Source organism: Sphaeramia orbicularis, chromosome 8 (assembly GCF_902148855.1).
Source record: "Sphaeramia orbicularis chromosome 8, fSphaOr1.1, whole genome shotgun sequence".
Lineage (NCBI taxonomy): Eukaryota > Metazoa > Chordata > Actinopteri > Kurtiformes > Apogonidae > Sphaeramia > Sphaeramia orbicularis.
Genome location: NC_043964.1, coordinates 3,071,891 through 3,098,723, shown reverse-complemented (window position 1 = coordinate 3,098,723; position 26,833 = coordinate 3,071,891). Strand labels below are relative to the sequence as shown.

General features: G+C 36.1%; 1 protein-coding gene and 1 pseudogene across 2 annotated transcripts; both read left to right on the top strand.

The window, feature by feature from the left end:
• On the top strand, positions 1 to 12,953 carry LOC115424111 (G1/S-specific cyclin-D2-like; annotated as a pseudogene).
• Positions 12,954 to 14,574: 1,621 nt separating this feature from the next.
• Positions 14,575 to 25,441, top strand: LOC115424663 (nucleobindin-2-like). Of its 2 annotated transcripts, none has more exons than XM_030142045.1 (13): positions 14,575 to 14,638; positions 16,197 to 16,326; positions 16,441 to 16,548; positions 16,680 to 16,812; positions 18,639 to 18,742; positions 18,880 to 19,065; positions 19,157 to 19,247; positions 19,340 to 19,398; positions 19,593 to 19,685; positions 19,779 to 19,868; positions 23,277 to 23,447; positions 24,902 to 25,019; positions 25,115 to 25,441. In XM_030142045.1, exons 1-13 carry the CDS (start codon positions 14,589 to 14,591, stop codon positions 25,198 to 25,200), a joined length of 1,419 nt encoding a protein of 472 aa, XP_029997905.1. In that variant the 5' UTR covers positions 14,575 to 14,588; the 3' UTR covers positions 25,201 to 25,441. The 2 variants fall into 2 exon arrangements, with proteins under 2 accessions (XP_029997905.1, XP_029997904.1); XM_030142044.1 differs by lacking the exon at positions 14,575 to 14,638 and adding an exon at positions 14,645 to 14,821.
• The last annotated feature ends 1,392 nt before the right edge of the window (positions 25,442 to 26,833 follow it).

Below are 26,833 nucleotides of genomic sequence, written 5' to 3'. Positions count from 1 at the left end.
ATGGCGGAGGGGAAAATGGGACCTCTGTTCTCCACTGTCCCGGGAAATGAGCTGGAAAATGAGGGGCGGGGATCCACACCCCCTTCTCAGGACCTGCTGCACTCCTCTTTTGGCTCATCCCTGTCTCTTTCCCCTTCAATCCATGTTGTTTGAATACAGCTGCGACACATGAATTTAGCGGGGTGCTTAAACAGCCCCGCGGTCTGTCACTCTGTTTCTCTTAACCCCCTCCTCGGCCCACCCCAAACCTGACCTCACTTGACTGGGCAGAACCAAACTTAACACAGTCCTCCATTCAAACTCAATCTGCTTTCAGCCCTTCTCAAAGCCTGTTTTATCGGCCGAGGCCTTGTCGACCGCTTTAAACCTCATATTCTCTCACTACAATCAACTTAGTGTCGGAGGATTATGCTGTCATCATCTTGTCATTATGTTGTGGTTTCAAGAAAAGCTGTTATCTGCGTTCGATGTTGACCGCTGATCGCCCTCTGAACTTAGAGTAAGCCTACAGTATGGATGTTTCTTTAGTGAAAATCGAAATTACTCGCTCATGTGGTATTATGGATGAAATGAACAGGCAAAAACATAAAGAAGGATTTTGAGAATTTACGACTGATTTAACCTCCTCAGACTCAGCTATGGGTTTTCTGTCCTATTTGTGGACAAGAGTTTCACAGCTTTATACAAAAAAAAAAAAAAAAAAAAAAAAAAAGGAAACTGTCCACCACAAAGGACATTCCATAAAATTTTAAAAACTGCATCTGAAAAAACTGTTGCATCATGTTTCCAATATAGGCACTGATTTAATAAAAAACAAAAAAGCTGGTACTTTGCTGACATTTCCTGGGTCTGAGGAGGATATAACTGAAGCTTACAAATAGAAAAAACACAGTACTTATTCAACCTAAGAACCAGTTTAATAGCCAGATAAAATACCAATTATGAAAATTTTAGCAAATCACTAACCAGAATCAGATCCATTACACATCAGGCACAACAGTTGTTCTTCTTTCTATTATTCTTTTTTTTTTTTTTTAATTTTTGTTATGTTTTATTTTTATTTTTTTTCCTTATGTTTTGTATTGTGTTTGTGTCTGAAATAAACTAAACCAGTGTTGTTCAACCTTGGGGTCAGGACCCGTCGTGGGGTCGCCTGGAATTCAAATTGGGTCGCCTGAAATTTCTAGTAACTGATAAAAATGTATATGGTGAGTTGACAGAGACAATCACAATCCATAAAAGACATGACACACTTTGAAGCTGAAACTGCAGCACTGTGGTTCTGTTTATCTGTCAGATGTTCTTTGTGGTCAGTTTCAGATGCTGCAGCTCTTTCATAATTCATAATTTGTATGAATTGTATTTGTATGTTTGTTTGTAAATCACAGCTGGACTGACTGGACAGATCCTGACCAAGGAAATCAAATTTTTTGTGCAGTAATCTACACCTGGATTTACTGCCTCTGTCCACAACAATATACGTTATATAGACTAAATGTCAACTAAAATTAACGTTTGTTTGTAACATAGTAGAGCAAACTATTACATAATCAAAAACAAATTAATTTTAGCAAAAAAAAAAAAAAGTCTCCGTTTTGAATGTCTGGGGTCACCAGAAATTTGTGATGTTAAAATGGGGTCGTGAGCCAAAAAAGGTTGGAAACCACTGAACTAAACTGAACTAAAATAAACTAAACAAACTAAACTAAACAAACTAAACTAAACTAAACTAAACTAAACAACAACTAAATTAAACTAAACTAAACAAACTAAACTAAACTAACTAAACTAAAAACTAAACTAAACAAACTAAACAAAAAACAAACTAAACAAACTAAACTAAACAAACTAAACTAACTAAACTAAACTAAACAAACTAAACTAAACTAAACTAAACAAACTAAACAAAGCTAAACTAAACAAACTAAACTAAATTAAACTAACTAAACTAAACAAACTAAACTAAACTAAACTAAACAAACTAAACTAAACTAAACAAACTAAACTAACTAAACTAAACAAACAAAACAAAACAAAACAAAACAAACTAAACTAAACTAAACTAAACTAAACTAACTAAACTAAACTGAACTAAACTGACTAAATAAACTAAACTAAACTAAACTAAATAAAATAAAATAAACTAAACTAAACTAAACTAAACTAAACTAAACTAACTAAACTAAACTAAAACTAAACTAAACAAACTAAACTAAACTAAACAAACTAAACTAAACAAACTAAACTAAACTAACAAACTAAACTAAACTAAACTAAACAAACTAAACTAAACTAACTAAACTAAACAAATAACTAAACTAAAAACTAACTAAACTAAACTAAACTAACTAAACTATTCTAAACAAACTAAACTAAACTAACTAAACTAAACTAAACCAAACCAAACAAAACAAACTAAACTAAACTAAACTAAACTAAACTAAACTAAACTAAACTAACTAAACTAAACAAACTAAACTAAACTAAACTAAACTAGACTAAACTAAACTAAACTAAACTAAACAAACTAAACTAAACTAAATTAAACAAACTAAACAAACTAAACTAAACTAAAACTAAACTAAAAAACTAAATTAAACAGTTCAATTAAAAATCAACCTGAAAAACATGTATAATCAGGAAGCAATTACCAATTAATCAGTAAACTTCCACATGCACAAAAAATATGAAACTGAAGATTTTAATAATCTAATTCCCAAATCAGCTGAGTAAGTTTATGTGTATATTATTTAACAGGACACATCTCACATGAATAAACATGAGCACGTGGGTACATGGTGTAAATGTAAAACATATGGCCTTATCCTCCTGTGACCCAGCAGTGTATTTTTGTCTTCTGTAGTGGACAAGAGTTTCACAGCTTTACTTAAAAAAATTGAAATAAAAAATGTTCACTGAAAAGGACATTATATATATATTTTTTAATTAAAATGTATCTGAAAAACCGTTGCATCATGCTGTCTCCAATTAAGGCAATTATTTAATGTAAAATAGCAAAAACATTTACTTCCTGGGTCTCAGGAGGATATATGCTCTTTATCATCTGCAGTCACTGATGATGATAAAAACCTGAAATTTCATCCAGCGTTTCTCAGTCGTGTAAAGTTTTTATTCTGACTTTAAAGTGGCTCTACTTGTGAGTCAGTAGATCATGTGTCAGTGAATCATCGCATTAATGCGCATCTGTGAGGCCTCGGCTCTGAAGCTGTACCGAATGACTTCATGAGATTCAAATCAGAGCATGAATACATGAACAAACACTAGAACAGTGGTTCCCAACCTGGTTAGACTTGTGACCTCTTTTTTTTTTTTTTTTTTTTTCTTTAACTTGTCTTGTCCACCATCCTAACAGCAGAATGGTAGTCTGGCTCCTTTTGGTGCTGAACAAATTTGATTTGCTAAGGGTAACTTCATTAAGTATATGAAGCTCCACTTGATATTCTACTGACTTTATTATGAGCTTTGTTGAACCATATTTCGATGCCGGACCTGACATGGGGGGGGGGTAAGAAAGAAGAAGGTGGCGAAGACCCTCACAAAAAAGTATCAACAATACAAACAGTAACAACCATGGTGATAACACTGGGTTACAAAAAAATGTTTTTTGCAACCTGTCTAGGTTTTTTTCAACTGAATTAGGACCATTTTGCAGCGCTAAATCCAAAAATGACATCTGTTTTTCTCAATCAGGTCAGGTTTTTTTGCTCATTTGATTTGGAAAAATTTGATCTTCTCACAAAATATAATAATTAATACCAAAATAAGATTGGTAAGCACACTTTATGAAACTTGTGACTTGATTCCTGTTAGGTACAATGGTGTATTCAGCGCAGATGTAGCAGAATACGTCAGGCTTATTTTTGCAAGATCTTCTAGTCGAAGCCATTTCATTCACCTGTAATATTAAAAAAAAACATAAATGATAAATTGGCAAAAGTAAAATCTTCAGAACTCGTTTATTGCAAGAAATATGAAAGAATTTTGTATCATATGATGTGAAAATGCCCATAAATGTAAGCAAAAATGTTCAAAAGCCAATATGTAGCATATTCAGAAAGTTGACCTGTGAGCAAAATTAATGTGATTTTGGATTCAGCACACCAGAATTATCCTAAATCAGCTCAAAAACTGAAACAATAAATTTGTTGTTGACCAGTGTTATTGTACTGGTAACAATAACTACAACCAGAACTGAGTAAACTGGGCAGAAGAGAAAGAAAACAAACACAAAGCAAACAAACAAAACTACAAAAAATAAAATAAAATACATAAGACCTGTTAAATGATGAATATAAAAAAAGAAAGCATGAACAGAAGATCATACACCATGTTCACCCAAATAATACCAGGAACGTGACCTCATTTTAACATCACAAATTTCTGGCGACCCCAGAACGGAGATTTTTTTTTCTTTTGCTAAAATTAATTTTTTTTGGATCATGTAATAGTTTGCTATACTATGTTGCAAATTTAAGTTTAATTTTAGAAGACATTTAGTTTATATAATGTATATTCTTATGAACAGAGGCAGAAAAACCAGGTGTAGATTACTGCACAAAGGGAGAATTTTATCTATTTATGTACAGTCAGTCCAGCTTGGATTTACAAACAAACATACAAATACAATTCATACAAACTATGAATTATGAAAGAGCTGCAGCATCTGAAACTGACCACAATGAACATTTGACAGATAAACAGAACCACAGTGCTGCAGTTTCTCTCAACTCAAAATATATTTCTTATTAGTAAGTTGTTGGTTTTTTTTTTTGTTTTTTTTTTTTTTAATCAATTACTAGGAATTTCATGCAACCCCATTTGAATTCCAGGCGACGCCGAGGTTGAAAACCACTGCATTAGAATGAAGAACTCAAATCAGAATTTTGCTACAGAGGCAAAACCAAATTCACAAGCATAAAATTATGTAGAATTAAATTAATACAATAAAAAAAAATGACAATAAATGGAAAATATGGTAATGTGTGAAATTATTAGCTTATTATGTTGATATAGTAGTTTATTTCAGTGGTAGGACATCATCAGAAGATCAGTAACTGACAGACATGTACATATGAGTGTGTGCACGTGTGTAAAGGACATGCAAACAACTAAGACTGTCTTATTTTTCTCATCTAACATGAGGATAGTGAATAGTTTTACAGTGGATGTGTCCTTATAAGTGTTTCTGCTGCAAGGTTCTAATAGTTTGGGATTTTTCATTCTAGTTTAGTTTTATTTAGTTTTGACTTTTTTTTTTCTCTAATTCAGTTTGTTTTAATTTGTTTTTAGAGCAGGTTTGATAGTTTTTATTAGTTTTTGTTTTTTTCTAAATGCTTAGTTTTAGTTTCTTTATATCTTTTCTCTTCTTCTCTGTGGTCGTATTCAAATAAATCCCAGACAGGACTCTGCTGCTTTCTCCCAACTTTAGTCTCCATGTTTCCAGGTAGAGTGGGGACCAGAAGACGACTGGAAACCACAAGTGACGGACCCTTAAATATCATATGGTGCCAGCAGATAAAATTGCTTGAGGGAAATAAATCGATTTTGCATCAATCCGACATTGACGAAGATGAAAAGGAAAGGGAATTTTATCCATAATTTTTATCCGTTTCAGTTAGTTTTGTAAACACACAGTACAGTTTCAGTTAGTTATCGTTTTTTTCTTTTAATTATAGTTTTTATTTATTTCAGTTAACGAAAGTGTTTTTACAATTCTAGTTTTCATCATTTCATTAGTTTTCGTTAACTGGCCAACAACAAATTTATTGTTTCAGTTTTTTGAGCTGATTTAGGATCATTTTGGTGCTGAATCCAAAAATCACATTCATTTTGCTCATTCAGGTCAACTTTCTGAACTATGCTACATATTGGCTTTTCAACATTTTTGCTTACATTTATGGGCATTTTCACATCATATGATACAAAATTCTTTCATATTTCTAGCAATAAATGAGCTCTGAAGATTTGACTTTTGCCAATTTATGATTAATGTTTTTTTAATATTACAGGTGAATGAAATGGCTTCGACTAGAAGATCTTGCAAAAATAAGCCTGACGTATTCTGCTACATCTGCGGTGAATACACCATTGTACCTAACAGGAATCAAGTCACAAGTTTCATAAAGTGTGCTTACCAATCTGATTTTGGTATTAATTATTATATTTTGTGAGAAGATCAAATTTTTCCAAATCAAATTAGCAAAAAAACCTGACCTGATTGAGAAAAACAGATGTCATTTTTGGATTTAGCGCTGCAAAATGGTCCTAATTCAGTTGAAAAAACCTAGACAACTTGCAAAAAACACTTTTTTGTAACCCAGTGTAATAACCTTGTTCGGCTGTATAGTATTTTGTGTATGTGCCATATATTCACACTTTATGATATTCCATCTTAGACTTTACATCTCCAAAATAAGCCTGCTGACATCTGTGCTGGAGATATATCTTTTTTTGCCACAAAAACCTTTTTTTACACCTCACTTGTGAACCCAATCCTGTTGTTATTCACCAAAAGTAGCCGTCACCTGTATGTTAGCGCATGAATTATTGATGCTCAGCTCAAATCAAGTCATGGTGATCATAGCACGGTGTCAGCGTGGTCGTCCATTTAACTCCGATTTGAAACCTGAGCTGTCATCGAAACCTTAATGCGTGGAAGGCCACCTGTAATGACTATGTCAAATACAATCTGTATTCTGCAGTGGTGAGTGCGACCCCATTGTGGCCATCAGAGGAGTCCCCGGGAGTGTGTGAAAAGTGTGTCTATCCTCTGAATGTGTGAAGTGTGTGAGGAGCCAGCAGCAGGCAGAAGGCCAGGGGCTGTTGTCTGACACTGATTTGTAAAGGGAGACAATACGGCTCATTGACCTGCCTGGCTCCACTGTCTGTTGCACATACCTCGCCCAGCCCTCCCCAGTGGCTTCGCTGAGCTTTAAACACGAGGAGCAGATTGCCACAGGCGCAGGGAGGGGAGGACGACGGGACACAGGTTGCTTTGACAATGAGAGTCCTCAGAGAAAAGAGAGTGACGTGACTCTCAGCCAAAACTTTATTGAACACAGTCAGTGGAAACGAAACATCCTAAAACCGCCATCTCTTTTCTATGTGAAAAATAAAAAGTATGTATCAGAAAAATTGAACATTCTGTATGACTGTAAAGATGAGGTCCTTTATTATTTCCTCCTGAATTTTGATCTTCTTAAAAAAAAATGCTGACGTTGGTGGAGGAAGTACCCAGATCATTTGCTAAAAGTAGCATCATCAATGTATAAAAGTATAAAAAATAAAAAACAAATAAAAGTGAGAGTCCCATGTTCAAGATGTTACTGAAATAAAGATAAATAACAGAAAGTACTAAATGTCAAAGTGTGGAATGTCAGGTTATTTTTAATTAGTAGTAATATAAATCTGCCACTTAAAGTTACTATAATGGAGTAAAACTTTTTTCCACATGTGCCAGTATGTATGTATTTCTTTCTTTCTTTCTTTTTTTTTTTTTTTTTACTTTATTGCTATTATCAGCAAAAGACAGGTAATTACCAGTACAGAATACTGCCTTATATAAGTGTATATGAAATTTCATCATACAGTAAGAGGAAAAAAAAAGAAAATAAAATGCAGCCTTTCATGTATTTTTTTTTTTTTTTGCACAAAATAAAAACAGCAATAGAAAAAACAACATTCAAACAAGTAACAAAAATTGTGCAGGAGAGGTTAGAAGCCAAAAAGAAGGCTTATATGAATACCACCCCCGAAAAGAACAATACACAAAAAAAAAAAAAGAATTAAAAAATACAATATAATCTTAATGTAATGTATATATCTTCCATTCGTATTAGTGTAGATACAGTGTAAAGATAAATTTACATTCCTATCATATATACTCCTACATTCTCCACAGTATGTATTTCTCAAAAAAAAAAAAAGAAAGAAAAGATAATTCATCAGTATTTACTTTGACAAGAATGATCTTTTTTTCCCTTTTGTATTATCATCTCCTCACCCTGTGATGGGTTGATTTTTTTTTTTTTTTTACCAAAATCGCTCTTGAAATCAGATTCATTTAAAGTTATATACTTATTCTCTATGTACCTTTAACTGATGGAATAATAACAAACGATGAATCATTGTCTGGTTTGGTAATAATATAAAAGTATATATTATTAAAATATAACTTTTTTTTCAGCAGCAGGCAGATTTAACATCCATCAGTGTTTGACATCTTTGGTCACATGGTCCCCGTTGTAAACAAACACCCTCATTCCTTTTGTCATCCATTCCATTGTCCAGAGTCTGGAGAGGACCTTTTGTCTCTGGTTTCTCCCTCCTCTCACCCCTCGTAGCCTTGTCTTTGCCTCCCTTCTCCTTTTCAGAGTCGAACACAAGCTGTTGCTCGTCCCTGCGGGCCACTCCTCTCTGTGTCTACTCCTCGCACTCCTCCCCTGCCTCCTTCCCTCACCCCTTCTCGCTCTCTCCCCACCTGTTGAAGCAATTGTTGCACAGACCATATTGCTGTCTTCTTATTATTTATGTCACTCACGAGAATCTCCACCCCTTTTCTACGATCTTTTCCTTCCCCTCTCGGCCACTCTCCCTCGCTCTCCCTCGACTGGTATAAAACTCTGGAAAAAAAGTGGATGATTCGACAAAGCACTTCAGACACACAGCCTCAACCAGGACAAAACAGAGGATCTGCAGGGATTTTTACATTTCTGATCAGCTACAAAGAGACTCTTCAGGTGACGGTCCCTCCGCTGTCACCCTGGGACGGGAATAGTTCATATTTTAGCCAAAAGGCCGATGCAGAAGGACAGAGGCATGTCTGTGTCTCTGTGGTGTGAAGGAGGTGGAGGATGACCCGGTTCAGGCTGAAGCACCAGCACCAGCACCAGCACGGCCCCCGTCCACAGCAGAGGTCCGGCGTCAGCTCCGAGCTGCCTGGGACCCACTGTGTCAGGGGCATCGTGTGATCCAGAGGCTGCTTCAGGTGGAGGAGCGCTACATGCCTTCCATGCTCTACGTCACTCTCATCCAGAGGGATCCAGAGCGCAGAGAGGAGCTCACCAAATGGGCCATGGAAGTACGCAAGCTGTCACCTCCCAGTTTGTTACCGGTCATATCATCATGTAGCAGGACACAGCGTTTATAAAACACTTTTGTTCCTGTCGCCGTCACTGAGCTCAATAAGAGATAGTGACATTGCACTTTATTAACTTATTTATTTTATTTATTTAATAGGGACAGTGCAATATTAATGAACATCTACAACAGTTGCAGCTGTAAACAGCCAGATTGTAGCAGCAGTGCTAACTTCCATCTGTAGTCCCCAGGCAGGTGACAAGAAAGACAGTTGACAAAAAGGCAAAATATTGTAAAAAGACATCATAAAAGACAGTAGACAGAAATGCAAAACATCCTAAAAACACACAGAACAACACAGTGTTGATGATCTACTGATGGTCACAGGCTTGGTTTTCCTTCATCCAATGTTTAAGTTGTGATTTGAAGGTAGTTCAAAGGTAGTTAATTTTAGTTATTTATTCTATTTCTTTGCTCTATTTATTATTATTGCGACTTCTAATTTTTAAATTTTATGTTCTTATCCTGGTTTTATTCCAGACTGTTTTTATCTTCTCTGGGTTTTTAATTGTGTTTTATTGCATCTTATATCTTATTTATTTATTTAATTTCTTTTCCTTATCCATGCGCTATACTGATGAATAGTGGAACACTGAACACTTTTGTCTGGACGCTCGATCAAGTACCGTGCCGAAACAGGTTCAATATGTGTCCTTGCTGTAACGCCAAAAACAGTCACCTCGTCTGTAAAACAAATCTACCCACAGGTACAAATAAAGTCACCTGGAACCTTGAACCTTAGCAGTGACGCTGATCCTCTGTGGGTGTTCTTTTCCTCTCCAGGTGTGCAGTGAGTGCAGCTGTGACGAGGCGGTGTTCCCTCTGTCCGTCCTCCCTGATGGACAGGTTCCTGTCTGCCTGTCTGTCTGTGCCCGTCCTCACCGTACTGCCTGGCCGCTGGCTGCGTCCTCAGCGCCTCCAAACTCACAGAGTGTGATAATGTCACAGCTGACACTCTGTGTGCAGGAGCCGCTGAATAACGTTTTCTGCCATTTAACCTGAGGGTGAGTCAGTCATGCAGCGTCCCACGCAAGGATGAAGTGAGGTGTGAAGGAGGTGTAGCTGGAATAATGTGTGTGCTGGCTTTAGTTTTAGCACTTCATCACTGTACCACTCCTTCACCATGCTTTACGTTGGTTATGGAAGCAGTTTTTATGTTACAGAAAAGAGCAACAGCTGAACAGAGCTGAACATCACAACTTAATATTCATGACTACACCTGCTCTGTAGTTAGTTATTATTAGCCTTTAATTAACCAGGAAAAAAATCACATTGAGATTAAAAAAACTCTTTTACAAGGGAGTCAGCTGCAAATACACAAGACTCAACTCAACTCAACTAAACTAAAACTAAAGTAAAGTAAATTAAAACTAAACTCAACTCGACTAAATTAAAACTAAAGTAAAGTAAAGTAAACTACATTAAAACTGAACTAAATTAAAACTAAACTAAACACAATTAAAACTAAACTAAATTAAAACTAAACTAAGCTAAACTAAACTAAATTAAAACTAAACTAAGCTAAACTAAGCTAAACTAAACTGAATTAAACTGAACACAATTAAACCTAAACTAAGCTAAACTTAGCTAAACTAAACTAAATTAAACATAAACTAACCTAAACTAAGCTAAACTCAACTAAGTTAAGCTAAGCTAAGCTAAACTAAACTAAATTAAAGTAAACTAAATTAAAACTAAACACAATTAAACCTAAACTAAGCTAAACTAAACTAAACTAAACTAAACTAAATTAAACATGAACTAAGCTAATCTAAATTAAGCTAAACTAATCTAAACTAAATTAAACATAAACTAAACTAAACTAAGCTAAGCTAAGTTAAGCTAAACTAAACTAAATTAAACCTATACTAAATTAAACTAAACCTAACCTAAACTAACCTAAACTAAACTAAACTAAACTAAACTAAACTAAACCTAAGGCAAGCTAAGCTAAACTAAGCTAAACTAAGCTAAGCTAAACTAAGCTAAACTAAACAAAATTAAAACTAAACTAAACAAATCTAATCTAAACTAAACTAAGCTAAGCTAAGCTAAGCTAAACTAAACAAATCTAAACTAAACTGAACTAAACTAAATTAAAACTAAACTAAACTAAGCTAAGCTAAACTAAACTAAATTAAAACTAAACAAATCTAAACTAAACTAAACAAAACAAATCTAATCTAAACTAAACTAAACAAATCTAAGATAAACTAAACTAAACTAAACTAAACTAAACTAAATTCCACAGTACTCCTAAACTTTCTTTGTGTGTCCTATTTTCATCCCTTCTGACTTGCCCCGCCCCCTCCCCTCAGGAAATGGAGCGTGTCATCCTGGCCCCTCTGCGGTGGGACACAGCATCAGTGACTCCTCAGGACTTCCTCCACACTTTGTTGCGTCTGTGGTGGAGAGCAGAGCGGCAGACAGTGACTGTGAGGAGCTGCTGTCCACCCTGCGGCGGCACAGCGACACTCTGTCTGCCATGTGCGCCTGTGACTCGGCTTTTCTCGGAGCTCCACCGTCACTTGTTGCTGCAGCGTCGTTAAACTGCGCCCTTCGAGGTCTGGGAAACAAGGAGGCCTCTGAGCTGGTGCACATGACTGAAGCACTGGCAGAGCTGTGTCAGACTGACCCAGTGAGTCCACCCAAACATTTTCACACATTTAGACCACAGGTGTCAAACATGCGGCCCGGGGGCCAAATCCGGCCCGCCAAAGGATCCAATCTGGCCCGTGGGATGGATTTGTGAAATACAAAAATTACACTGAAGATATTAACAATCACAGATGTCAAAATCATTTTAATTCAGATTTCACATACAGACCAATTAGATATCAAGTGGGTCAGACCAGTAAAATACCATCATGTTAAACCTATAAACAATGAAAACAGCACATTTTTTCTTCATTTTAGTGTAAAAAAAGGAAAATTACATGAATATGTTTATATTAAAAAACTGTTATTTTACAAAATATGTGAATAACCTGAAATGTCTTAAGAGAAGTAAATGCAATTTTACCAATATTCCACTTGTTATTAAATGTTTTGTGCATTTGTATTTGTAATGTAAATTGTAATCCACATGTGTAAAGGATAAACTGATAATCTGAGGCAGAATATTGTTAAAATTGCAGTTGTTTTTCTTAAGATGGTTCCAGTTGTTCATGTTATTCTGATTTTTGTAGATGTAAACATTATCATAATGTAATTTTACTTTTTTCACTGTTATAATTTGGATTGTATTGGATTGTTTGTTTTATCTTGTTGTACAGTGTCCTTGGGTGTCTTGAAAGGCACTTATAAATAAAATGTATTATTATTATTATTATTATAATTTGACTGCTCCGGCCCACTTGAGATCATATTGGGCTGAATGTGGCCAGTGAACTAAAATGACTTTGACAGCCCTGTTTTAGACTAATTATGAATAATCAAATCAGAAGAAAGTCTATAAATGATTTGAGAAATGCATGCAGTTGATCAGAAAACTCACTTTCTTGTCTTTAATTCCAGGCAGTGCTGCAGTGCTACAGTGAGATGATCGAATACGCCCTCCGTCAGCGGCTGAGGAGTGGGCTTCAGCAGGGCCCCATGGAGAAGGATGAGGAGATGGAACCTGAAAGACCCGGAACACCTACTGACATGAGAGAGATTGATTTCTAAACGCTGAATCCGTTGTTACATTGAAAGTGTGAATCAATCAAAAACCCTTCACCTTCATCAGTCAAACTGATATAAAATTACCTCAAAGTGCTGTGACATGTTTCTATACTTATATTTTTAAAAAATAACATTTTGAGTGCTTGTTAATTTATTTGGACTTAATTTATTTGTGTTTGCAACGTGTTTTCCATGTGCCATACTTTATGTCAGTTGTCTATTTTATTGTAGTCCTAGATATTATACGGATGCATCATATTTATACATTTTATTTATTATGTGCAATTATTTTAATGTTAATTTATTTCAAACTTACAAGTGATTTATGTCTTTGTTGTGAATTAAACATAGAACAAGTCTATTTTTCAAGGAATTAAAATGGTTTGTACATAACCTTTGCATTCATGTTTTATTTACTGAATTAGGGATGCAACAGTTGTACATGCTTTCATCACATAAATCAAAGATAGAAGTTATTAGATATAAGTTACTAATTCTGTGACATTTACTGAGATGAGGCAGTGTCGATATACGTAGAATGGGGATAGTACAGACTGAAAAATATTCAAAAGTGTATTGGATATTATAGCTAATTTTTACAGTCCAAGCAAGAAACGACATTAAATTTTTTTAAAAGTCATGCTAAAATAGTTACATTTGATGATATATTTTTCATTTGTATGAATAATTTAAAGGGGAAAAGGTGAAAACAAGTGCTGCCAGACACAACAAACCCCACCCCTCGCATGTATTTCACCTTTCTGAAGTAAATGGGAAGATTTTAAAGAATCATAACAAATTTGATCTTTGGCCTACCTTTCTATTCTGGGTCACTGGTAACACTGTTCAACAACAAGTTTATTGTTTAAGTTTTTTGAGCTGATTTAGGATAATTTTGGTGTGCTGAATCCAAAAATCACATTCATTTTGCTCAATCAGGTCAACTTTCTGAACTATGCTACATATTGGCTTTTTAACATTTTTGCTTACATTTATGGGCATTTTCACATCATATGATACAAAATTCTTTCATATTTCTTGCAATAAACGAGTTCTGAAGATTTTAATTTTGCCAATTTATGATTAATGTTTTTTTTTTTGCACAATGACGATTTAATGTTCAATTTACATGTACTTACCTTCATCAATATCTATTATTCAATTTACAGGAATTAAAGTTTGCAACACTTAATAAATACATCCTGTTAGAAAATGATTTTTTTTCTCTTAAAAACCTATTTTGGGTGAGAACTATATAAAAAAATCAACTGATAAAGTCACAAAATGTAATCAATTTTGCGAGAGGATCAAATTTTTCAAAAATCAAATTAGCAAAAAAACCTGACCTGATTGAGAAAAACAGATGTCATTTTGGATTTAGCGGTGCAAAATGGTCCTAATTCAGCTGAAAAAACCTAGACAACTTGCAAAAAACATTTTTTTGTAACCCAGTGTAATCTATAAACCCTTATCTGGTTTGAATTGAACCAATAGTTTTGCTGCTAACCACCAAACCGAACCAAAAACAATACCCCTTGCCTCCCTGTTTTTTTGTTTTGTTTTGTTTTGTTTTTTTGTTTTTTTTTGTTTGTTTGTTTTTTTGGAGTGGGTAATTCTTTAGAAATTAAAAAACAAACAAACTATAATACAGGAAACCCAGCCAACAGAACAATGAGCAACAGCTGTACCAGCAAATGAGTGATTTCCGACGGTACCTGAACGCAGCACGGTAGTCAATCTCATGACGTCATTTTTATCCGACGCAAATGCAGATCGTGTCAGGGGGGCATTGGATCAAACAACCACCTTACCTGTGGTAAGAAACCACCTACTTAAAGCTATTTTAAGCTAAAACACGTTTAATATGGTTATTATCGGCGGACTTTAAGTGATGATTGACTGGAACATCGTAGACAGACTGTAGAAGAACAGACCTGTGCTAGATGTTTCTACAGCCTGCGGCGACAGAAATAGACACGAACCTGCGTTTGATCTTAAGGTAACACTAACAGGACGTTGGTAAGGACATACAATCAGACTTCAGAACATAGGTTAACTGGCACATTAGATTCCAGTCACAGAAGGCTGTTTGGTCGTGAAGGAATTCACATGTAACAACGTATCTGTGTTAAATTTGAAAACAGTTTGTCGTGTTTTCCTTTCTTATGCTAGTTAGCACTGCAGCTAATATAACACTGGATAGTAATGCATCATGCTCAGTTCTACCTGGAAAACACCATATTTCTCTTGTTTTCCACTTAAGACTAGTCCAAGAGTCCGATCCGACAGTTGCTTTTTACTGACAAATAAAGACACATTTACCATGAATCATTTCAGACTGCTTTTAAGAATCCCTGAGATCTTTTTATACTTGACGAACACCTGGTCATAGTTAACTAAATGTAAAATGACACATTTATATTAATTGAAAGCATATGTTTGCTATCTGCCTGGGTATGTTTTTGGTCGAGGTGACAAAAGTGGTAACTTAACAGAAACATGATAATATTATGATCATGTGTAAACTGAAGAGTACATGTGTTCATCAAGAATAAGCTAAGCTAATGTCAAGAAAATCAGGAAACACTGTGTTGTACGTGGCTGTTCTGGAGCAAAACCTTAAGTAGGATTATTCCTGCATTTAGAATTTGGAAGTGGCCGCTGCTGTCTCCACCTTAAGCTCTTGACAAAAGTCTGATGGGGTTGACACACAAAACACTGTTTTCTTAAGCATTGCCTCACTGAACTTTTATCACTGGATGATGCTGACATGGTGATGCTGTAATTATATATATTTATATATATATATATATATATATATATATATATATATATATATATATATATATTTTTTTTTTTTTTTTTTTTTTTTTTACAGAATAGATATATTACATTTCTGATGTAGAAAGGAGGATATTAAGGTCTTGAGTAGGGTTAAAGCTCGAAGACACTGATCCCCTTTTAATTTGTAACCTGTTTTCAATGATCGTGTGTGGATAAGACTGCTACTCACAGGTTTAATCTGTCTTTACTGATGAAATATGTTAAAATCAAATGTGGTTGGTTTTGTGAAGAATGGTGTAGAGAAAAATAACAATAAAGAACATAAAACCTCTGGTGAATAAGTGTATGGGTTGGGAATAGTCTTGACAATCCGCTAATCATTCAGCTGAGGTTTTATCAAGACTAGATAGATAGATAGATAGATAGATAGATAGATAGATAGATAGATAGATAGATAGATAGATAGATAGATAGATAGATTTACTTTATTAATCCCCTAGGGGAAATTCAGAATACAAAATGTGATCACTGCTCCACAAACACAGCCATACCACATCAACACTCAGTAAACATTCTCTTCTACACTGAAGGAGGATGAACGGGACACCTACCTGGCTGCTGCTGCTGCTGCTTTCTCTCTGTGCCGTGGCCTGGTCTGTGCCTGTTGACCGCAATGGAGCCAACCAAGAACCAAAAGAAGAAGTTCCAGAGGAGAACATGGTAAAGGAAAAGAAGAAGTCTCAGTGATGTTTAATACATTTTTTTATTAAATCATCTAATGTATACTTTAAAGGTTAGAGTTGCATCATAGATTAAAGCTGTTGTAAATTACAGGACACAGGCCTGTACTACGACAGATACCTCAGGGAGGTGATCGAGGTTTTAGAGACAGACCCTCACTTCAGAGAAAAGCTACAGACAGCGAACACAGAGGATATCAAGGTTAGCATCCAAGCAGCTGCTCTTGTCTCTCTGTCTTTATTTTCACAGCTTTCTTGTTTACTTTTTTGAGATGATGTAAACATCTGACATTTTGTATTTTCTCATAATTGAATTTTTTGCTTTTCCATCAGAATGGTCGTCTCAGTAAGGAGCTGGATCTGGTCAGCCATCATGTCAGAACGCGCCTGGATGAGCTGAAGCGGCAGGAGGTGTCTCGTCTGAGGATGCTGCTAAAGGCCAAACTGGACAGCACCAACACACAGAGTGAGTGGTGTAACCTCCTGTACATCACAGAGCAGAGGGAATGTTTTCATTGATATACTGTGTATACAGTCAAGATAGCTTAACTGTTTCACTAAGAAACAAAGGAGGTAACACTTATGTCCACCTACAGATGATATCTGTAACATTGATTTTTTTTTTTTTTAAGATAAAAAGAATATGAAAAAAATTATTCATGCATGAACGGCTGAAAAAGTGTCTTCAACAAATGATCTATAGATAACTGTGTATGTGATGATTGATCTGCAGACTCCTGTCACTGGATTTTGGTGTTCATGGTGTTATAATTGTTTTTACAAAACAGAAATATTAGGTAATTGTGTTGAAAAGAGGCTTTTAAGGTTTTTCTGCCAATTCAAAGACAAATGTTGCTCTCTGTAGAGGAATCTGCATCACAGTAGCTTTAAAATATGTTCCCTGGTTTTGTGGAAGTTTTTGTTCAGTAAAGTAATAGTATAAGTGGTTCACATGAACAGGAAGGGGCCACTTCTGCCTCATTTCAACAGGAAGTTCCTGTTGTTAATGATTAATCCGGACATAAAGAAGATAAACTGAATGGTGGCTGATAAAACTAAAGTCTTATTGCAAACTTTTAAGACAAACTCTGTTAAAGGCCTTTTCACTTGATTTTTTTCATTATGTATTGTTTGCTATATAAAATAATAAATACTGACATAGTCACATCCAAACTAAAATTACTGATGCAAAAAGGTACAGTCTTATTAATAAACAGTAAACCTGAAATTTCATCCAGGTTTTAAAAAAAAAATAGAACAATCTATAATTTGTGGAAACAGATCAATCTGTACTAATTTTGGTTGATCCATCCGAATAGAAAACAAAATACTACATTTTGCCATTCATGAAATCATGCAAAGTTACATTTTAACCCTTTTATGCATGAATTATGAGAACCTTAATCAAGATTTTTTTTTCCTGAGTGTTTTTATTCCTCTTTAGGCATGAAAAAAAAAACAATGTGATTGAATTTTGTTTTAAATCAACCTGTTTTTCATGGAGTTACAAAAATGTCCACTTGGCTACACCATGAATTTTATTCTTGAAGCAAAGAAACATGTATTTAAAACCCAATATCATAAAGTGATATGAAAACAGTGAAATGAAACCATGTTTAATGCTGCTAATCTGATGTTTTCTCACATTTTAACATATTCTTATACTAGTTATTACTCACTTCATGGAGATAATATGCAAAAAATAAATATTAACAATTGATTTCCACTCAAGAATCAATCAAGAACAGCAAAGTTACAATAGTGGTATGAATTGCAGTTTATGAGATGATGCATAAGTGTCCACTGTGTTGGTTGATATGGAACTAAAACAACAAAACCCATGAATATACAAGAGTAAAGCTGTAGAGTAACTGTCCACTGTAGAGACCACTATGCATGAAAGGGTTAAACAGTCCACAGTTTCTTTGACATATACAGTGTGGAATTGCAGTGGTTCACTACAAATATGTACTCAGTATATTCGCAGAGTGAAAACATACAGAAGTGCATATTCAGGTCATGTTCATGGATCCATATAATTAATCTAAGCAGAGCAGATGGAAGGAGCATATGAAGCACGGACATGATTCTTGTGCAGATTAGCAGGGTTAGCATCAAGCAGTGAATGTAGCATCTACGCATTTAATAATATGTACATGTGCAAGCATAATAAAATATATATTTGTGGAATACATCAGTGCAGATCAGAGTTCTCTCTGATCCGTTCACATCTCAGACCCACAGATGAATTACCATGTAGGTCGTAATTGGTGTACTCAATGTGCTGTGCAGGTCTGCAGATGGACCATGCCTCTCTGCTGAAGCAGTTTGAACATCTGGATCCACACAATCAGAACACCTTTGAGGCCAAAGACCTTGAGCTGCTAATCTCCACGGTAACGCCTTGCAGTGATAAACAAATACCAGTGTCCTGTTGTCCTCTGTGGTTAATTTCCTCTGCGTTGTGTCTATGTCTTCATTTGATGAAACCCTTCAAAGAATTTCTCTTCCATTTCTCTGAATCTCTGCGTAGGCCACCAAAGATCTGGAGAACTATGATGCTGAGAGGCACGAGGAGTTCAAGCGTTACGAGATGCTGAAAGAGCATGAGAGACGGGAGTACCTGAAGGGCCTGGACCAGGAGAAGAGGGAAAAGGAGGAGAAGAGAATGCAGGAGCTGAAGGAGAAACACCGCCAACATCCTAAAGTCAACGCTCCGGTACGCACAAACAGGCCCATGTCGGTGGTGTGAAACTGAGGGAAGAATTAAATCTTACTTATTTTTTATTTCTGCACTTGGAAACACTCAGGGTAGTGTAGCCCAGCTGCGGGAGGTGTGGGAGGAGACAGATGGACTGGATCCACAGGAGTTTAACCCTAAAACCTTCTTCAAACTTCATGGTGAGTGACACTTATTTCCTATTTACCTCCTCTTTTTTTAATTTTTTTTATTTAAACTGCACTTAATAAAATTTCTTCTCTGTTCTTTTCAGACACAAATGAAGATGGAGTTTTAGATGAACAGGAATTAGAAGCTCTCTTCACTAAGGAGGTAATTTTATCAGCTAACTAACTAAAAGATTACTAAAGAAGACGATGTATAAAAGTGGTTGATTATCAGTTTGAAACTGCAGTTGTTTTATGTGTTCACTATTAGCTTCTGGAGACCCTCTAAAGTTTTACCTTAATAGTAGTCATATTCTCAGCCTCAGTGTTGGCAATCAACATCTATTCTTTTGCCTTCAGCTGGAGAAAGTCTATGACCCGAAAAATGAGGAGGATGATATGATGGAGATGGAGGAAGAACGGTTGAGGATGAGAGAACATGTCATGAAGAATGTGAGTAAGACTGTGCTTTTATCACATTCCATCATTCAGCCTAGTTCAGTACTTATAAACTGATACTGCTTATTGTTTGTGTCATGTTTTAAGGTGGATACAAATAAAGACCGGCTCGTCAGCCTGGATGAGTTCCTCAAATCCACAGAGAAGAAGGAGTTCAATAACCCCAAAGAGTGGGAGGTAAGGAGCTCAGAGACGGCCAGACGGTCTGCGGTTCAGATCTTAGGATGAGATGGGAAAATGTGGAGAGGAAGTTGAATGGTTAATATTGTCGCATTGATCCAAAAGAGACGGGCAATAGTGTGGCCATGTTTATTACACTGATGAATCAGATCTGGTTCTTCACAAGATTCTGCAGAGTCTGAGTAATGTCATTGTGTAACAGTTTTACAACGACCATGTCTCAGTTTGTCAGTGAGGAAATTATTGACGTAAATCAAAAGTTTTGATGTCATTACACAGTAGAAGAAGCACACAGGTCATATGCATATCAGCTTCACAAACTGCTCCATTCCTCTAAAACGAGCCTGTTTTTGCAAGTTCAGTGGGCTGGAAGATGTGTCTGGGTATGAAGAGGTGTTTAGAATGAATTATGACATGGTACAAGTGGAATTAAAGCAGAACAACAATGAATAGACTGTTAACTAAGTCAGCGATCAGTTTGGATAACACCAACAGCGGAAAGGAAAGTGTTGTGATGAAAAAGCTTCATCTACATCTAAGACACACCTGTACAATAATGACGGTGTCCAGTAGGGATGTAACGATTACCGGTATAACGATAAAGCACGGTAAAATTGCCAACAGTTAGTACTACCATTTAAATTCTAATTATCATGATAACCGTGTTTGATTACCGCACTTTTCCAGAGAAAACGCCAATGTAGAGATCTGTTCTTATGTTAAATATTTGAATATAGTTTTAATTTATTACAATTTTAATTTCCTATACCTAATATTTGGAACCAATATTCACTTTTAAAGTCTTTGAAAAGGTTCATTAAGCATCAGTGTGTTATTTATGCAATAAAGTATATACATTTTTCAAATCGGATTTTATATATTTTTTTGTGTTTTCTGGCCTTTTATGTTGATGTAGTAGGTTAAAGTGAAAAAAATGATAGACAGATGATATAAATTAGGTTGTTCTGAAAAAAAAAAAGATACCAAACATGGGTATAGTAAACATTTCTGTGTATAGTATGTAAAGGAAAAATCAAAAGTATTGAAAAACAGACAAAATAGGCTCAGATCACTAAGAGTTAATACATGAATGTTTCTGCAACAGAAGGTACATGGTGCCAGTTATTTTAGTTGTTTTTTCTTGTTGTTTTTTTTCTTCAAAATACAACTTTGTTAAATTATTTCAGTGTGTGTATCAGTACTTTTTGAACATTTTGAGCACAATTTCAACAATACCGTGATAATAATGATAACGTGATAATTTTGGTCACATTAACCGTGATATGAAATTTTCATATCGTTGCATCCCTGGTGTCCAGTCGGCATCCTGATAGGACGCAGGTGGACACAATATCTCAGCACAGTAGATTTTCTTGGTAACACAAATTTAAACACATTTGTGACAGTTTGAGAGGAATAGGTCTGATGTGAAAATAGACACAGTTTCACATACTTGAATTTAACCAGTCATTAAAAATTAGAGCAAAAGCAAAACTGTTCAGTTATATTGTTGCTCAGTGTCATATCTAAAAGGAGAGGAGGTGTTGTTTGCAGTATGTGACATGTCTGACATTGTATTTGAATATACTTGGGGTGGATCAAATATCAGACCTGATATTCTGCATTCTTACAATTGGTTTTATTTTATTAAATTCAGTAAAATAAATTAATTTATGAAGGTGTTACTTTGTCTTTGATAAAGCCTCCTCTCTCCGTCTGCTCAGAGGTCTATCTGATGACTAAAGCCTGCTGAATACTCCATAAGAACAGACACATTTCACTTGCTCCTAGGGCTGTGAGAACAAAATAACCTCCAGTTTTGGAGTTCTCCTTCTCGTGCGGTGTCCGAGAGCTATTATGTGACTGGTCAGAAATTCAAAGTGGGCGTGGTTAATGTGGAAAAGCAGAGGGCCGCCCATTACATCAGCACTTGAGTTTCTCATGAAGTATGAAGTCTCCTGGCCAGGATGAACTTTATCGTTTTTGTCACCTCAAGAATGTAGCAGAATTAACATGTCATGAGTGGTGAGCTCATCAATACTCAAATGAGAAATTAAGTGTTATTTCTTCACTAATATTTAATATTTGTGCTCCCGTTAATGGTAAAAATTAATTCTAAATATCACAGAAGTATTACAGAATTGTACTCAAAAGACGTTTCGCAAGTTTTGCATAAATTGGATACAAGGTTATTATCGTTAACGAAAACTAATGTAATGACGAAAGCTATAATTGTAAAAACATTTTTGTTAACTGAAATAAATAAAAACTATAATTAAAAGAAAAAAAAACGGTAACTAACTGAAACTGTATTGTGTTTACAAAACTAGCAAAAATGGAAAAAATTATGGATAAAATTCCCTTCATTTTCATTTTTGTCAATGTCGGATTGATATGAAATTGATTTATTTCACTCCATCAGTTTTAGCTAGCGGCACCGTATGACACTTCATGGTCCGACACTTGGTTTAGAGTTGGAAACATGGAGACTAAAGCACCAGAGTCCTGTCTGGGATTTACATGAATACGACGGTGAAGAACAGAAAAGATATGGAAAAAAAAAGAAGCTAAAACCAATACTTGAACTAATCTAAAACTAAGCATTAAAAAAAAAAAAACAAAACTAATAAAAACTAGCAACTTGCTCCAAAAACTAATTAAAACTAACTGAATTAGAGAAAAAAGTCAAAACTAAATAAAACTAAACTATAATGAAAAATCCAAACTATTATAACCTTGATTGGACACAAAGATTTAAATTTTTAATGTAAGTGCAGTTGTAGCAAGTGCTATATAATTAGGTAGTTAGCATTAGCGAGTGGCTTTGCTATAGGCTAATTTAGCAGTGAACTTTAAGAAAACACAGAAGACTTCTAAGATCAACTACTGTGAGGGAATGATTAAACAGATGCACAGAACTCAATGAAAACCAGGAGACATGAAATGCAAGTAAAACAGTGGCACCATGTATTGACAAGGAAAATAATATTGGCTTACACAGTGCTACATTATCTCCTCACAGCAACAAGGTTTAAATCTAGCATCAGCTGGTGTGGGTCTGTCTGTGTGGAGTTTGCATGTCCTCCCCATGTCGGTGTGTGTTCTCTCTGGGTTCTCCAGCTTCCCCCCACTGTCCAGACATACACCTCATAGGTTTATTGGTTAATATAAATTGCCTGTAGGTGTGAATGTGAGAGTGAACGGTTATTAGTCACTATATGTCAGCAATGAACTGGTGATACTTCCAGATGTGTACCCACCTTCACCAGAGCTTTGATAGGCTCCAGGACCCTCCACATGATGAAAAGATTTGTAAAATGAATGAATGTTGGTTTCAAAAATCAGTTAGTTGTTTCCCTGATCATTAGTGTCAGTATCAGCCCTGATAAAAAACTGTCCCTCCAGACTCTGGACACTAAGCCGGCGTACACAGAAGAAGAGCTCCAGCGATTTGAGGCCGAGCTCCGGGATAAAGAGGAGGAGCTGAAGAGGAGAGCCGAGACTCTGCGTCAGGAGCAGGAGCTGCTGAAGGAGAGAGGAAAAGCCCTGGAGGCTCAGAGGAGGGAGTATCAGCAGGTAACACCCTCCGTCTATCACTCTACATCACCTCAGACTTAACCGAAATGTCTAATACGGATGTTTGGAAACATGCTGAGGAGGGATGGGAATCGATAAGACTTTAACTATTCCGATTCCATTATCGATTTTGCTTATTGATCCGATTCCTTATCGATTCTCTTTTCGATTCTCATTGAGTGACGGAATAAAAGAGTACAGACAGGTGTGTTGGCATTAACTGTCTTTTATATTTCCATCTGCACAGAAAATAGAACATATACAGTATGTACAAATAATAAGAACAGATGATGCCGGGCCTGGTGGGGGGGTACAGTACAGTGAAAGTGAAACTAAAGACGCTTTACTGATTCCTGTATTGCTGCATTCCCACTACATGGAGGGGGTATAATGTTTGTTGCCCGAACCAGAACTGGGCCCAGATGACGGCCTGGCCTGGCCTCTGCTACTAGATTCACAAGCTCCACTAAGTAGAGAGTCAAATGAATCACATGTGGACAAATGTTTGAGCAGATTGGAGGGATTCCACAGTTTAGAACAAATGGAAGCTCTAACAGTGTTCCAGTGGACCTGGTGTGGTCTGTTTAGACCTGGTGTGGTCTGTTTGGACCTGGTGTGGTCTGTTTAGACCTGGTGTGGTCTGTTTGGACCTGGTGTGGTCTGTTTGGACCTGGTGTGGTCTGTTTGGACCTGGTGTGGTCTGTTTAGACCTGGTGTGGTCTGTTTGGACCTGGTGTGGTCTGTTTGGACCTGGTGTGGTCTGTTTAGACCTGATGTGGTCTGTTTGGACCTGGTGTGGTCTGTTTAGACCTGGTGTGGTCTGTTTGGACCTGGTGTGGTCTGTTTGGACCTGGTGTGGTCTGTTTGGACCTGGTGTGGTCTGTTTAGACCTGGTGTGGTCTGTTTGGACCTGGTGTGGTCTGTTTGGACCTGGTGTGGTCTGTTTAGACCTGATGTGGTCTGTTTGGACCTGGTGTGGTCTGTTTAGACCTGGTGTGGTCTGTTTGGACCTGGTGTGGTCTGTTTGGACCCGGTGTGGTCTGTTTGGACCCGGTGTGGTCTGTTTGGACCCGGTGTGGTCTGTTTGGACCCGGTGTGGTCTATTTGGACCCGGTGTGGTCTGTTTGGACCTGGTGTGGTCTGTTTAGACCTGGTGTGGTCTGTTTGGACCGTTTCTGCCTCAACACCATGTTGGCTACATTCTGACCAAAACAATGCAACGTATGCATGATGTCATCGCGCATGCGCAACAAGGCGGAATCGATAAGCAGAATCATTAAGCAGGCAGGCAAACGATTCCAAGGAATCGAGCTACTGGGATCCGGTTCTCAAAAAGAACCGGTTCTCGATTCCCATCCCTAATGCTGAGACTTATGAAATAAACAGTTTTCAGTCTGCATTAACTACAGGTGATATCTGTGAGATCTAAGCCTTTAGTCTTTGCACGTTTTCAGGCAGTATTAGAGATGTCTCAGAGACAGAAGGAGCAGCCGGTAGTGGACGGTCAGCCTCCTGCTGGTCCTAATGGAGAATTACAGTTCCAACCAGAGTCACAGAAACAGGAGGATAAAGGTAAACAACCTGAGGTGTCATACAGGATATCAGTATACAGTATGTTGTGTGTCATGGATTTGTGTTTTATTTCTGTTATTCCTCTTGTTTCTCAGAGGCTAAAGCACCAGCTGAACATGAAGCTGAGGTCCAGAATAATCTGCCTGCAGAGCCTCCACAGAACCTGCCAATACACACCTAATACAGCACACTCTGACAGCCTTAAAACACACACACACACACACACACACACACACACACACACTTAAACTTTGATTGCACTGTCACAGACATCCAGATGGGTTCTGCTAACTGAATTATGTGAATTGTATGTATAAATTCAGACAGACTGGCTTTTATCGTTTTATCATGACATATTGTATTGTGTGTTCATTGCTGTAGTTGACATTCAAGGTGTTGAAATAAAATATGTGATATCTGTATTTATGTCCTCAAAAATCTTTATTTTAAAAGAAGTTTTCATTCTTGTGCCACCTTTTGCATTTCTTTGGAAATCTCTCAAATGAAAAGCATGTATGAGAGGTTCTATTTTTATCAGCAGTATTGTTGTCATTCTTACATTCATGTCAATATACACACATGCCTAAGGAAAAATAAAAACTTAATCAAATACTAATGGGGTTCTATGTAGTATTGATATTTTAAACTTTCAATAAAAGGGGAAATCACCTACCAGAACACACTTCGGATCAAAACCACCAACAAATCAACACTGTTTCCACAGACTGTATTACTAATTAAAGTATAAGACTCATTATTTACACACCTGAATTATGGTATCATCAAGATCTCTTCTTCAAACTAAAACTCATAGATGCTTATTTTAACAGTCACTCAAAATAACACTGCTTTATAATCTTTGTGTGCTGCATCAGCTGATAGTTTACATTATAGCTCTGCTAGCTTAGCTCTGTTTTAGACTGAAAACAGCCACATTCAAACCACAAATCACCTGTTTTCTGTACAGTTCGTGTTGTCAGTAGCTGAACTAATAGATCTGTTTGGATTCCAACAAACAGTTTAGTCTGAACCGTGGATCAACAAATGGCACCTTAGCAAAGAAAATAACATCCCATAATAACTTCATGCCTTCATAAGCCTCACAATCAAACTCTTCCACGTAGAAGAAATGCTGTCATTTCAGCATCAAACTCCATTCTTTGCATTTACAGCTGTGTCCAGTGGTGAAAACAGCAGTGATTCAGAAATAAATGAATGATGTCAGTTCTAAATATATTCATTTCAGATGTGAGAGAATAGCACCACACATGCACATCTGAGAAAGAATTAGTTAAAGTTTTGGGATTTTCCTTGAAAACAAAACAAAAAAAAAAAAAAAACTAAAACAATTAATTATTGCTGCTCTGAGCACCTCATTATAATAATTTGTACCATTTTATGTAATTAAATGAAAAATACATAGAGATAAATATCCAATTTGCTGTATACCAAATAGTGCATAAACCAGGGGTGTCAAACATGCGGCCCGGGAGCCAAATGCGACCCGGCAAAGGGTCCAGTCCGGCCCTTGGGATGTTTTTGCAAAGTCAAAAATTCCACAGTCTTGAATTGAATCAAGCAAAAAAAAAAAAAAGATTAGCTTGAATTAAAGAAAAAATCTTGAATTAAGCAAAAAAAATCTTCAATTAAGTAAAAAAAACCCAAGTCTTAAATTTAGCAAAAAATCTTGAATTAAGCAAAAAATCTTGAATTAACAACTTCAAATTTCTTTCTTTGTTTTAGTGCAAAAAATAACATTAAATTATGAAAATATTTCCATTTACAAACTATCCTGTAACAATAAAATGTGGATA